General features: G+C 40.6%; 1 protein-coding gene across 1 annotated transcript; it reads right to left on the bottom strand.

The window, feature by feature from the left end:
- Positions 1–1,912: 1,912 nt before the first annotated feature.
- STMN2 (stathmin 2) lies at positions 1,913–15,102 on the bottom strand. Its single transcript, XM_009961515.2, has 4 exons — positions 15,006–15,102; positions 14,198–14,370; positions 4,762–4,953; positions 1,913–1,972 (listed from the first exon to the last, which is right to left on the bottom strand). The coding sequence occupies exons 1-4, from the start codon at positions 15,085–15,087 to the stop codon at positions 1,913–1,915; spliced, it is 507 nt and encodes a 168-aa protein (XP_009959817.1). The 5' UTR covers positions 15,088–15,102.
- Positions 15,103–15,745: the final 643 nt, after the last annotated feature.

Raw genomic sequence — 15,745 nt, 5'->3', positions numbered from 1 at the left:
GTTGTCAGCCCATGTTTCTGGAAGAGCAGGTAAATGATGCCACTTTCATGACTTTAAATCAGAAAACTAATCCTAGAGATAATTCTCAATCACCTATCTAGTTCTAAATGGGCCCAATCCAATTTTATATCTCAGCTCTGCAGCTCAGCAGCTTCCCTAGCAATTTTGTGTTTTTCAATAAATCCTGTAAATGAACCCCTTGCACCCTGGAAATCAGTGTGTTAACAGCCAGAGTCTTGCTACAGATATTCATGTATGTACTCAGAATTGCATTATTCACTTTTCTTTCCCCAGATTTCTTTTTTTTTCCAAATATTGAGTCCAGATTAAGGAGTGCCTGTGCATGTGTGTGTAGCTAGTTCTCTTTTTTAATAAACTCAGTGCTTGAGGTCACATTTATAGGCTTAGTTTATATGGTAACATTTAAAAACAACCAGCCTAAGCACTAGAAAACACATAGCAGGAGTTAGTCACATAGCAGGAGTTAGTCCTGTATTAGCAGAGAAACAGGCTTGGTTTATTAATAGATCTTATTTAAGTCTCACTTCCCTGCTTTTATGACTACATTAGGTTTTCACCTCACATGAGCCTATGTCAGAGAAGTAATGGAGCGAGAGAAGAGACAAGCCCTTTTTCAGTTCACAGAACCCCAATTCTTTATTAATCACAGCTTGCTCACAATGACATACAGGAAAATAGCACTAATGAAGAGTAGAATATGCAGGCAGCAACCTCCAGGGGGGTAGGGACAACTTCAAAACTGCAGCTATTTTGGGGATGATGTGTTAGGTTTGGTGATACTTGGCACAAGCACCCTGTCTAGTCATTCCTCCTGCTTCAGCCCTCTTAGTCCTAGATGTCTGTCACTAGGTAAGGTTGGCTAACACTGAAGAGTAAAGGTCATGATGGATGGAAGTCAGCAGTGTAAAAAAAAAAAGGTTAACAACTGGCTCACGGGTTCCAGGTGAAATATTTGGTAGCCTCTTGTACTATTACACATGTAATGTGGTAGCATCAGATAAGTATCATAGATCATGGCACCTACAGATAAAGCCACTTGATGCTATCTATTAGTTGCTCCATCAATAAATTTTCAAGTGGTGAATTGAGCTCACTTGACAATTAGCGTCTGTATGGCTGTGTGGCATCATCCAGAATTTGTCACAGCTTGATGGTTACAATGTGCCTCTTGAATTTGCCTCAAACTGATCCCACTTCTGTTGCACAGCTGTATTTGTTGCCTTTCTGCTCAAAAGCAGAAGCAATAAGTACTGCCCTTAGCGATTTAACCTCAATTATATAGCACGCTACAGAATTCTGTAGTGCAAGTTGCATTTGAAGAAACTACATTTTAAGAGCCTTTTGTCTTGGACAGCTGAATGCGAAATCACGATACCTGTGATCTAGTCACTGTTTCAACAAAGCTTATCGATGGCAAAGCAGTCTAGGTTATTAGGCAATGACTGGTCTCTAGCACCATAGAACTACTACTGACCTCATGGTGGGTTGGTATGAAAGTTGCAGGGAATGGAATCAGACGTGAAGTGCTTCAAATTAACAGACCCAGCAAATTCAACCGAGTGGAAATAGACAACATCAGAAGCCTGTTACAGGACATGTAAGATTATGAAATAACTTGCATAATGCAATACTTGTATTTTTTAACAAAAATGTAAGTATTTACAAAATAAGATCCAAGTTTTTTAAACATCAAGCAAATCATTCTGCAAACAGACCGCATTGTTTTTGTTTTTATTTTGTTTCTTTTTTAAAGTTTTTTATTGAGTTCTTGATTTTTATTTTTTTTAAACCATGTCATACATTTCCCATACTGATATCGCATGATCCATAATAATATAGGCAGGGGGAGTTCACTAATGGTGGGGATGGGTCACATCCACCATCGCTGTTTTCAGCCAGACAGTTCCACCTGGAGCTCCTTGTTTCTACGGACCTCTGCAGCATGCCTCTCCTGGAAAACATCAAGAAGGGAAAAATCAAACCTCTTTCTCATTCCGCCTGCCCAGGGAGGCTCCTGATGACACCGCATTTAGAGGTTGTGCATTTGATGCTTGTGCAAAACTTGTTTCACAGCACAACTATCTTTAAAGGATGTAACTCAGGACAAGTGTCATCTACCAGAAGAGCCTGAGGCATGGTCGATGCTTATGCTCTGGAGCTCAGTCTTTTATCTGATATCGCCTTATAATCCTCAGCACCTCACACAGTTTCATTTTAAAGGCCCACACAGACAGGTGCTGCTTGCAGCATAAAATATGCCACGTGCTCGCATTTACCCTCTGAATTCTTAGATGTTAAACTAAATACAGGGATGGACAAGTGGGATTGAATCAACTGCTTGCACACTGTGTGCAGAAGAAGCGTTAGTTACCATGTTATCTGTAGCATGTAGGACCCTTAAATAAAGGTCCAAGAATTTAGTTCCACCAAGATGGGTCAACCTGAGCATCTCAACCCCCCCCCAGACAGAATGACGAAGCTAGCTATCCTCTCTATTCCTTCTCTGACTGTGATGGAGAAGGGACATGGTTACCAAAAGTCAATGCTAGGCCTTTCTGCCCACTTTCAGCCATGTTGTCCTCCCTTATGCAGTCATAATTAATTTAGACTTATTTGAGCCACTGTATATTCATATACTTCTGTGGAAATGGGCCTGTGGTGCGTAACAACGGCTGTCAAATGAATTTAGGAATGTTCTACCTGAGGTGTTTATAAAACTAGTATTTTTGGCAGCTTCTGGGTTTAGGGTTTTTGGTTTATGCCTCTCTCCTTTCAACTGTCAGACTATCAGACTTTTACCTCTCGTGTCTGATCACTGAAAAAAAAAAACCCAGACAACCAAATGACAAGCACAAGGTGACTACAGAAGCAAACATCCATCCCTAGCTGACTTCGGTTTAAGGCACCCCCTAGGTATTTCCATGCATTAGAGGTCACAGAAGTCAACAGTTACCTTTTTATTGTCTCAGTTGGACTATGGATCACAGGCCAAGACAGCTTATTGCATCAACTCAACCTGTAAATCACAGTTCTTAAAAGATCCATAATTCTGAATGCTAGATTTTATAAGGCACTTGCTCCTTGGAGCTCCTATTAGCTGCAGTATACAGAAGTTATCTTTGATTGCAGGACCTTTTAGACACCAAGACCTTGGGGCATCCACAGTTCGGTGTAACTTTTAAAAATTTGGACCCAGACACCTCACCTCTTCTTTTTCTCCATATTCAGGTTTGCTTTTGTGTTGGCAGAACTGTATAGTCGTGCAATTTTTAACTACTGGTCTGTACAAATGTTCCTAAATGAGTTACGGTCTTCTTTATTCAGAAGCCTTCTTTGGATTTCATGCACATATGCCATGTGGAAACAGGGTGTAACAGTCTGCTAACATTAACCTAGGACAGAGAGATGCTTCAGCTGTCCTTCCCATTTCCTTTTGGACCTCAAGGACGGCTAATTGGCTTTTCCCTTTGTTTTCATAAACTTTGGCAGATGTGCCTGCAAACTAATCTCCTCCAAAAATGTCAAGTAATCTGGGTACAGTTCTTAAGCTCAAGAATTTTCCCACTTGCATAGTTACTTGTAACATCATCCTGTGGTTTCTGTTTCTTTCCTATCTCTGAGGCTTTTGTCTCCATCAAAGAAGCAGAGTTGGTTATGGAGAAGATCTCATTGAAAACCACTGAGAGCTATTTCCTTTCTGTTAGTCAATTTACTAACATATTAGAAAGTTCATCGAGAGAAACAACTGATCACTCACACAGAACTAATTTTTTCCTAAATCTTTATTCGCATGTTTCCCTCTCTTGTGAGGAAGGGTTGTTTTGGAGAAGGGCACACTTGGTCCTGCATGGTGGGATTTGTGATTTACCTGCATCCTCTGGCTGCACCAAAGACCTCCAAAGAAAATTTACTGTCTTTTAGTTGCAAGACTTACGGAAGATGTTAGAAATATTGATGTATAGAAAGGGTTTTTTCCCCATATTTTTTCATTCTTCTCCTTTGAGAAACCAAGAACTACAGACACAGGACAACTGATTTGATCAATGACTTTTCTTAAAAGCCAAAATCTAAACACAATTGACCTTTCAGTTGTTCACAGCACTTCTTAAAAGCTAGAAAATCAATCTCTCTCTGGGAAGAGTCCAGCAAAGGACCATGAAGATTAAGGAACTGGAGCACCTGTCAGTCTCTCCTTTGAGGAAAGGCTGAGAGAGCTGGGACTGTTGAGCCTGGAGTAGAGAAGGCTCAGGGGGATCTCATCAACGTGCATAAATACCTGAATGAAGGATGCAGAGCCGGGCTCTTTTCAGTGGTGCCCATGACAGGATCAGAGGCAATGGGCACACACTGAAACACAGGAGGTTCCCTCCGAACATCAGGAAACACCTTTTCCCTGTGAGGGTGACCGAGCACTGGCACAGGTTGCCCAGGGAGGTGGTGGAGTCTCCGTCCTTGGAGACTCCTTAAACTCAAAAGCCACCTGGACATGGCCCTGGGCAATTGGCTCCAGATGGCCCTGCTTGAGCAGGGGGGTTGGCTCCAGAGGTCCCTTCCAGACTCAACCATCCTGTGATTGTCTTTTTCAAAAGTGAGTGGTGGTTTAGATAGGCACCAGGGGTTCTCACTCAAAAACTGCTCAACTGTAGCAACTGAGATAAGAGCTACCTACAACAACATCTCTTCAAAATGTTGATTAGATTTTCCTCCCTAGTCTAAGGTGAGGAGTGATGGTGTGGTTACCTTCTCTTGGAGACGTTCAATAAGAGCAGCTAAATTAGCTTCACGGTTTTCTTTGATCTGTTCCATTTTCAGTATCAGCTTTTCCTCTGCCATTTTGCTGAAGTTATTGTTCTCCTCCAAAGCTTTTTGAAGCACTTCTCGCTCATGTTCTCTCTTCTCTGCCAGATGTTTCAGCACCTGGGCCTCCTGGGACTGGAAACAGAGAGATATGCAGCTGAAATAAAATACTCATGTGGAGTAAAGCAACCGCCATAGGGCAACAGTTCACTGAGTTTGGAAACTGTAGAAAGTTCATTGCTTTGTTGTTACACGCCCTGTTTGGGAAAACCACTTTTGTGTACAAACCAGATTAGCTTCAATAACAGGGTCTTAGAGGCACTGGCTAAACGTGGGGTACGTGTCCGAGGTAGCAGCAGAGAAGTGCCTGAAGCACTTCTGTTAACAAGAAATGCTGTCATGTCTTGCTGCCCTGGGTTGTCTGGGTTACTGCAGTGGTTGCTCAACCTCTGACAGCTGCAGTCTTTTAGATATGAGCATTTTATTTATGGAGATAGGGAATCGGAGGCTGAAGGTATGTACAGTGTCAAAAGGGAGGCTGCCAACACAGGAGAGGTGCATTTTTCACCCAGGTTGGACTATCCTTTAATGTGCTTGAATAGTTAATAACTGTCTTTGAAGTTTACTGTTGTGAAAGACAGAGAGAATCAATTCACATGATGTTTTTTTTCCCCATGATATTTATGTTTGGCTTCGTCTTGCTGATTAGGAAAGGAAAAAAGGGTTTTATTCTACAGAAAATAACAAAAAAAAGCTATTTTTTTGTTAAGTCAGAAGCTCAAATTTTGCAAGCAAGATAAAAACTGCAGGTAGGAATTGAACAGATGCAGCCTATGTGCAATACTATGTTATTCTTCTTTGTAAACTCATTGCTCAGAAGCATAAGCTTTGTTATTTATTTTAAATCAAATTACTGACATGAAACCACTAATCCTAGGAGAGAAGCCAAAGAACTTGCAGCATTGGGCCCACCCTCCAGGCAAGTCTAGCCGAAAAGACAATATGTTTCAGAGGGGTTATGTGGAAATGATAAACAACACTGTACGCTTTTGGATAAAATAAATTAGAGGGAGCACGAGAAGCAAACAGAAAACAGGGAATGAAATATGGCTCTGGGAAGCTAAGTGCTTATTTCAGTGCAGCTCACAATGCACTGCTGCCATTGTTATTCGTAAAAATGAGTCACTTTAAGGCCTAAATTAAGGGCTTTAACCAATAATTACAATTAGCAGTAATGAATCCTATTAAATTCTATCATGTGGCTTTAAATGGACTGAAAAAGGCTGCAATTCGTTCACATGAGTGAGATCCAACTAGGAGGAGAAAGCAAATATTTTAACAAAGGTAAGATACACATAAAGCCAAATGCACTGACGAGGCAAATTAAGCAGATTCTAGAAAAGGCTGCAAAAGCCATGCAGAACATCTTACAGCAAGGCACCAGAGTAAAACATATCGGGCTTTGAAAGGCTGTAATGGCTTGCTTGAGATCAGAGGAAAGAGCTACTTTTGTCCACCTTGGACACTTAACGTGCTTGTGTTCACCTCTGGCCAGGTTGCAGTGAAGGGCTCATTTCTCAAACTGGTCCCTGGAGCACTCGCTGAGGGAATGGTCTGCTGAAATGGCTGGCACCTTACAAAGGCTCTTCCCTCCATTATAGCATATGCCTAACAGTGAGTTGATAGAGAAGCATTTTTCAGATCTTTGACTCAGAGAAAATAACTCTTGGGCAGGACAAAAGATGTTGCAAATGGGAACAAGAAGTCCCCAGACAGGTGCACAAAAGCAGAGGGGGTTTCACTGGTAGAGAATGGAAGGAGAACGAGCCAAAGGGAAGAAGAGCTGGGCAAAGAAGGAATTCTGTAGGCTAACTGAAAATCATAAAAGCCCCATAAGTTTAACAGGAACCTCAATAATTTTAATAATCATATATTACAAATAGGTTATTTCGAAGCAAAATATTTGATTTCAGATACTTAGCATTTAACATCTCTCTTTAACTGTAGGCTATTTCAAAAAGTAAAAAAAGTTATTTTGCAAGATTTGGTGCAATGTAAAACTGAAATACTTGAACATCTTCATCTTGCTTTACCATTTTTGGACCAACTTGAGTGCTTCAGCTTGACCAGTGCTTGTGAAGTCATTCTGCATTTTCTGTTTAATTTAGTATTCAATGGCAACCTTTCATTTACTTTTGGAGAAGTTATCATCATTAAGTTTTGGTTGCCGATACGAATTTTGTGAACCCTTTGCTTAAGTGATCTAAAAGTAACTTTAATAATCTAAGAATCTATTGAATGGAAAAGGTACTATGACACTAACTATAATGTCCTTTCCCATGAAGTGTTTAAGAAGGGCCTTGTTAATTTGAAAGGCTAACATTTCATAGTGTTTAAGTATGTATATATGATGTGACATAAAATCAAACCTTTTCAGATTTGGAAACAGACATTTCCAAGGACATATCCAGGGCTCGTGGAGATGCTATAATAAAAAGTAAGATTTGGACTGTGCCTATAAGCAACATTTTTGAAAACAGCATTGGCTTTCAACGGGAGGCAGCAAAATGCCTTTGAGACTTTGGGGCACTTGCCCATTTTTCAGGATTTATTTTCTTCCATTCAAACCTCTGCCTTCTGAAAGTACTTCTTATTACCATAAATCCAGGAGAACAGTGAAAAATTAGAGTTCCATATCAAAGTACACACAGTTCTGGAGGCTACGCTGGCAGACAACACATTCAAAAGTAATTTGTCCACTAATGTGTGATAATGAAGAAAATCCTCATGCTCTAATTCAGTACTTACTGGATGCAAATTGTGTTGGCACCAGTAAGAATCTGAATGAAAGCTAAACCAAGCCTTAGGAACTGACTGCACACCCCTAATGCGATTTTGCTTTATGATAAAATGGCATTCCTTTTCCTCACTCAAAATGTTCAAGGTACCCAGGACTGGTTCAAAATAAAGGGACCCCCCTCCCTGCCACAAAACATTCACGGGGTAGATTCTCGTTTAGACTGAGGCCCCCCTTCTAATGCTGCTGGACCCCAGCTGTTTCGTCTGCCTGTTTCTCTGGTGTTCAGACCATTTTCGAAATCCCCTTATGACAATTTTGGAAGGCGGTCAGTATGTTTTTGTACTGGATTGTCAAACAATTTTCTGTTTCCAACACATTTGGCAAAACAACTTGGCCACCCTGTCTGTTCAAAGTCTACTACACATCCAGAAATGGGTAAATGAATGACCCCAGATACCTAGTGGGGCTAGGATTAATAGACTCCCTTTGTTGTTTGCGTTGGCTTTTAACTGCTGCATTTGGACGCCCACAGTCTTGATATAGGATTCCGAGAGAAGTAGGAAGTTTTTATTCCAAGTTTATTTTCAACATCAGATTGTTTAAAGTGCTGGAAAGGATATTTTTGAATCCGTGACAGTCCATGTTCTAACACACTTGTAAATGGTTTACGGTAAGTGCTTCTTGTACAGCTATTGTGAGAAAATGAGTAAAAAAGGCTGGAAATGGGATGAAAGATAAACAAGATTAATAAGGAGAAAAAGGTACGAAATGGTGGGGAAAGAAAAAAGCAATGCTCAAGGGGGAACAGCCAGAAGACTTTTTAAATATAACAAGGCATAATCAATGCAGCTACAGCTGCAGCATCCAATGCTAGACGTGGAGGAATAAAAACGTGGCAAAACATTCCTGGTACAGGTACCTTTGCTCCTAGAAATGTACTGCTATGCTAAAAACTATGATATTCATGTCATATTTCTAAGGGACCATATGGTGCACGCCCAGTTTTCCTTCAAAAGGAAATCCACATCTCATACTTCGCTGGACAGAGATAGATGCAGACAACTAAACACTCACTTCATGAGCAAAATTATTTATGGAAACTGGCTTTGAAGACTTTTTTTTTTTTTTATTTTAAACTATTACTCACAGGAAGAAAATTCTACTTATCTGAGTAACAGGTGCTTTATTTTCTCACATTTATCCATTTTTCTTTGACATGTTCATCCAAATATTGAAGTCATTCATGCAGAGATAAAATTAGAGGCTTGCTTTTAAGCAAGAAATGGGCTCAGACAACTGCTTTTAAACTGGGAATTTCAGCTTGAATGCATTCACCTTAGTTACTAGGGTCCTTAGTTACTAGGATGTACGACGCACACTACGGTCACGAGAGCTCCACTTTCATAACACATTCATTCATTTGCTGGATTTTTAAAATTAGGTTGTTCAGCAGATGTTGCATTAACCTTGGTATTTGGAAGTGTATTGTGTATATAAGAGATACTATTAATGGAGCAGAATGCAAAGACAGGATTAAAGGCTCCTACTTCAGTGTAAATGCTAAGGTGAAGCCTAGGTATTAATCAGAAAGAAATGGTGACTTGAAGTAGTGATGTCTTCAGGGGAAGGAACGGAGGCTGGGATTTCTCCTTGTAAAAGCAAGGGAATGGACTCAAGGTAGACCTCACTCCTGGAACTGACTTCTTCAAGTCTCTGCATGGTTATATCCTATTCCTCACTGGCAATACTGTTATTCGTATTACATTAGCACCTGTTCTGGCTGTTGTGAGGACTCTCTGTCCCAGGCAGTGTGCAAACAGAGAGGGAGAGGCAGCTCCTCTCCCAAAGCAATGACAGAGACATGAAGAAGAGTCAGGTGCTCCTGCTCTATGGGATCATGGAGCAGAGAAGTGAAATGGCCATTCGGCAGGAGAGTCAGAGACATCTGAGCTGTAACCATAGGCGAAGTCCTGCTTCTACGGAAACTAGATGGTGCAAAACTTTCCTTGATTTTAGATGAGGATCTTGGTGTTTTGTTTTTTTTTTTTTTTTTTTTTTTTGTTGTGGGGTTTTTTTGTTTTTTTTTTTTGTTCAGTCTGCCAAGGAACATTTGGGTCTGGGCTGCAAAGAACATAAAGTAGGGTAAAAGAAAAAAAAAGAGCACATCCATGATGTGATTCAAGAAAATTCTCTTCCTCAGCTGGCACAAAATTACCGCTCTCAGGCTTGTGACCTATGGGGGTGAACAAGACATGTTGGAGGGATGCAAGAGGTAACAGCTGAGCCCTCTGTCTGATGCTTCCCTATCTGCTCATGAGGCATTTCGTGATCTGCTGCAGCGTGAAGCCTGGCATTTTAAAGTTAATGAAGATCAATGACAGCTTGTCTTGTGTTCATTAGCAGCAAAGCCCAGGGCAGACGGTGGGGAGAAGCTTTGCCAGCATTGTCTCAGCTCATGACTCCAAGTACTCTGAGACAGACCCTGGTGCCTAACATCAAACTCTCTCCTAACTGGTAGCAAATATCTTCCTGTAGGCACATAGTCTGTAGGATTATGGTTTTTTGGATGAGAAACTGTGAAGTGGCTTACTATTTTGGCTATCTTTTGTATACATTAGGGGAGACACTCCATGTATGCAGATGTTGATGTAAATCAAAATGCAGCAGAAACACTTGGCACTGGTGCTGATTCCACTTGTATTGCTGGGACCTTTATGTGGAAAAGCACTTTGTGCTGCATTCCCTCTCTGCACAAGCACAGCTGAAGGCCAGTAGTAACAGAAAAGAATATCAGTAGATGGGCAAGTGCCTGTCCTCCCCTGCAGCTTGCTTGCTTACAAGTTTGGTGGGAAACCACGGAGCGGAGCAGGAATGAGTTGGAAGAAGAAAGCAAGCTCCACTTCTGCCAGGGAAGGTGCCAATCCCTTCTCTGCCTCTCCTCTCACCTGGGCTGCGTGGTTACCTTGCAGCATTTCAGAGTAACGGTATTAAAAACTCACGTAGCTATGTCTATACTCAACAGCATGAAAGTTAAAAAACATGACTGTTCTCCTGCGTTCTTTGTAGCACTAAGCACTAGGGATGAGCCTGATTCCATTGCATCCCAATACAAAGCCATTAAAAGGATTTAATTACAGACAATTTCTCTCCGATAATGCAAAGTCTAGTAGAAATGTGCATCCCTTTAGTGTTCCATTTTTATGCTACTAAGTTGAACATGGGCAATAGAAATACATAATTTGATATGGCTCTTGAAGGCTGTACATCAAGGGTGATAATAGCTAAACATTCGAGGCCAACGGGTAAAAATTGATAAATGTTAAAGACTCTGTAAGAAATAAAATTCTGCTGCATACAATGCCATCGTGCTCCAGTTTCTTAAGTGGGAAGGATGAAAAGATGTCTCTGATTATCCACCAAGGTAGGAAAATATAGCACATATATGCCAAAAAAAAAATGGGATAATAATGACACTCTATGAAGAGGTTTCTATAAATGGAAAGGACAAATCTGTAACTAGCCCAAATGGGTCTCACTGTATGGTGCAAAAATGAAAAGGTGCCTCAGGTGAAACTCTGGTCTGAGAGTATGAGGTCATGACTGTCAAGTGAGGTAGAGAAAAAGGGGGAGAAAAGGAGAGAGCCCTGTAAAAGCTTCTAAGGGAATAAAAAATAATGATAAACAGGAAACAGCTAAGCAGGAGACTGCTGAAATGCCTGTATTGCTGTAGATGTTCTCATGAGTTTGAAAATTTATTAATGAACACTGCCTAATTAACAGGGCAGAACCTAATTCCTAAACAGTGTGAAATCAATTAGTATTTTTTTCTGAAAAGGCAATTCTCGTCCATTAGTTATACTTGATTTTAATTAGAATGGTGCTGGAAGAACATGATCTAGAATGGTCATGCCTGACAGCTGTTGTACACAGATTGAAAAGTACGATAACAACTGCCATACTGAATGTCAGAAAAAGCCTGCCTGGTTTGTCTAGCAGCAGAGTGTGGAAGATGCTTAGGGAGAGTGTAGATGAAGTTGGGCAAACCTGCCTGGTCCTTTCCATGATCTCTCTCTCTCTCTCTCTCTCTCTCTCTCTCTCTCTCTCTCTCTCTCTCTCTCTCTCTCTCTCTCTCTCTCTCTCTCTCTCTCTCTCTCCCTCCCCACCTCTAGCTTTCTGCAGTCACCAAGCTACATATTTTCAAAGCTGGAGGATGCATCCATATAACCATTTCCTACAAGGTAGTGCTCTATCAATTTTGCTATTGTCTTCTTGATATAAATAATACTTTAATAATCGATAAATAGTCTGTGATAACAAATATAGCTTGATTAAACAACACATGAAAAGGTGCTTCCCTCTGTTTTGAAATTGCTGTCTGATGATTTCATTGGGTGTTTCTTCCACCTTGGATTGTGTGAAACAGAATATCACTACTCCTATTCATCTTCTCATTACCATTCATGACTTTGTAGACTTCTATCTTATCTTTCATTTGTTGTCTCTTTCCAAGGTGAAAAGTTAAGTATATAATTTATCTTCTTATGGAAGATTTGCTATTCCCTCGATTGCTCTTTTATCCTTCTGTGCACTGTACTCTTTTTTTTTTTCAGACCAAAAATGAAGGCAATAGTTGGGATCTGAGAGCACCAGGGATTTTAAAAGTGATGTAATGAAGGTCTTTCTCTGTTCTTTGTTTCTTTCCCAGCAATTTCTACTGCAATGCTAATGTGGAGGATCTTATCTTACAATAATTGAGATACATGTTCATTGAAAACAAATATAGTACCAAGGGGAAGAAATGGCAGGTGTCTGCATTGCTATCACTGATTACCAGTTTATTGCAAACGAACAGTAATGAAATCAATGAAATGAAATCTCTGGGACATTCAATTTATATTTCGCACTAAGAATATGTATAATATCAGGCTTCTTAATTGCTGCCATTTCATTCTGTGTTCATATCTTTACTTGATGTCCTGGTTTGAGCTGAAACCCTTGACACTTGAGTATTTGTACTCGGTACAGAGGCATTTTACAGATTGAGTCTTTGGGGCATATCATCATTCGGGTGTGTGAAAGCTCGTACTTCTGGGCAGGTGTATATTCCTTTCACATACAGTTATTTCCTTTTACTGAAATGAATACTCTGGCAGAAGTTGGATGGAGCTTTGAGCAATCTGGTCTAGTGTAAGGTGTCCTTGCTCATGGCAGGGGGGGTGGTAACTGGGTGATCTTTAAGGTCACTTCCAACCCAAACCATTCTGTGATTCTAAGTATTTATTTGAAAGAAGCAATAGTGCTAATGTGTGTGCATTGGAAGCACAGAGTCTTGCATTAGCAAGGCAGCAGAAATGGCAAATGTGGCAATACTTCAGTGTTCATCTAAATTAATTGTTCAAATTAGTGAGGTCCAGCATAGTCAGGTTTTACTGCAAGTCAAAACTGAGGGCCAGGTTTTAAGGACCTGTCAGTAATCCAGACCTACTGACTTTAATGGACTCACATCTCACCATCCGCCAGTGTGACCACTCCACTGGGTTTCTTGAAAGCAATCCTGATCTGGTCTGATAGGAGTGAAAGAAGAACAGAGCTGCTCTTGTTGGAGCTGCTCCGTGTGCTATCTGTGGCATATGTGCTGTCCCTGGACTTCCGTATACATTTTTGTCCGTATCTGGAAAAGATTCTGTAAACATCAATTTTAGTAACAAATCACACTGTCTGAGAGATAAATGAAAGGCTTAGAGACATCTAAGCTTGTTTCATTTTCAGATACCCTCTACCAGGGACTCCATAAGCAGATGGAAGGGCTTTCCAACTCCAGTTTAACCAGTGCAAGCAGATTTACCACAAAAACACTGATCACCTGGTTGAAGGACACAGAAAGTCCTTCTACGGCTCCTGAGACTTCTCTGGCTTTTGTGGCTCTCCTTTTGTGCCATAGCAAAAGGAAACTTGGATTAACCAGGACAATGTATTACCACATCTTTTGTGGTCATTGCAGGCAGCTGTGACTTTCCTAAAATGGCACGACACAGCATAGGCACTAGGCCCATACAGAACACTGCTAATTTTCAGGCTGGCAATTCAGACTGGCTGTGGTGAGTCTCTCATAGGCTTTGCCTGCCATACTCTGACTTACTTGATCTGCAATTTGGCCTTTTACCTTCTGCAAGAAAGAAGAGCAATCTGAGCTAGCTCTGACTTAGAGCAAATAAAGACCTCTTCAACACACCAGTCATGACAAAAGCCAAATAAACAGTTAACGAGGACTTCCTTCTGCATTTGTACTAACCCTTGTGAAGAAGGTGTAATAACCCTTCCAAACTTTTTAAGAATTATTTAAAAAAAAAATATTTTGTGATATATACTTCCCAAGCATCAAAACTAGTAAGGTTTGTTGCCAGGTGCTGAAAGAAAACAACCTCATTTGTTTCTTTAAACATGTAAATTATTTTCGTCCATGCAGGCCACTGCAAGTCAGTGATGGCAATGGAAAACATAAAAATGGACAGGAAACTTGGCTGTTATTCTGTATACTAAGTCACATCTAATTACTAGCATTTTTTTACGGAAAGATACCTTTCTCCTCTCCTCTGCAGCCTCCAGCTTTTTCTGGATCTCCTCAAGAGAGAGTTCTTTCTTCTTTGGAGAAGCTAAAGTTCGTGGCGCTTCCGAGACCGGAGATGGTGGCTTTAGGATCAGTTCAAAGGCTTGGCCCGAGGCACGTTTGTTGATTTGTTTCACTTCCATGTCTGCACAGTAAAGCGAGAAACGGCAAGCCCTTCAATATCTCAGCGGCATTGAGCAGCACAGACGTTAGCATAGGATCAGAAGTACGGACAAAAAATTTAGCATCTTTGCCTTGGGCATTTTAAATGCAATGGCAGCTTATGGGCTGGAAACTTCTCAGAAGTACATTTTATCTCTAATAGCTTAATTATACCTTAATCTCATAAAGATAAAAATTTACAGCAGTTTCGGAAGATTATTTGGGTTCTGTGTCATTTCACACCCCCCGCAAGCAGTGCCCAAGCTGATTAATTTTTTAAGCATGCTTTCATCTTTTCTTGGTTTCCTTGGGAATTATGTCAGCTGTGAAGAGCTATAATTCTCAAATGGGTAGCAGGAAAAGTAGAGCTCAGTATGAGAGTACTTCAATACTTTAGTTAGTTGCTATTAGGAACAATACAGCATCACGGGTAATGCACAATAGTATTAAAGTATTAGCCAAATAGTATTAAAGTAATAGCCAAAAGCAGTAAATAAATTGTTTAGTCAGTAAAATATCTACTGACTATTGTTATGGACTGGGATGGTGAACTGAGTCATTTCCCAGTACTAGCACATTATCCAACCTGCAGGATGATTTCCAGTCAAAGTCACTCACCATCATATTTATAGATGTTCATGTTGCGAGGTTCCGGGTAGAAACAGGAGCAGATCAGAGAGAGCATGGACAGCTCCTTCATCTTCTCCTTGTAAGCTGAAACGAGAGATCTTGTTAGCACGCTTCACTTCTCCAGCTCCTCCTTAGTGAATCTCTAGCTGAGGTGACTGGCTGGAGACCAGCGAATCTGCTCTAACACCTGGCAGGTTTCTCTAGAATATTTACTTTCAACTCTTTCTTCTGAACATTGAGCTTTTATCAAATCACACATGAGATGCTCAGTATTGCAGAGACTGCTGCTGATCTCCTGTATGATCTCAGCCTTGGGTGTAATGCAGACAGTCCTCTCTGGTTTACAGAAAGTGAATCTGGCTACCAGGAAATGTATTTAGCATTGGAAGAGTGCCATGACTCCACTCTCTCCTGGCAGGTGGAGAGACATGAAGCTCTTACAAATTCTCTGACGTATCCAAATGCAATTGAGAAACAGCTCTGAAATTCTGCCCATGTGTCGCCATAGGCAGATGCTAAAGACATTATCTGTTACTAATGAAAATGTCATCCAGATAATTAAAAATAAAACCAGAAATGAGGATACATGTATCAAATCCTCTGCATAATGTCCTTAATATGCGCAACTACTTGAAACAAAGCTTTTCCTTCCTCATTTACTGGCTAAAATACGTTGCTTCTGTGCACAGGTCTAGTGTATATCAGCCGATGCAATAAATACTGTTGTA

Source organism: Leptosomus discolor, chromosome 5 (assembly GCF_034619465.1).
Source record: "Leptosomus discolor isolate bLepDis1 chromosome 5, bLepDis1.hap2, whole genome shotgun sequence".
In the NCBI taxonomy this organism is placed as follows: Eukaryota; Metazoa; Chordata; class Aves; order Leptosomiformes; family Leptosomidae; genus Leptosomus; species Leptosomus discolor.
This window is presented reverse-complemented; position numbering and strand designations above follow the sequence as displayed.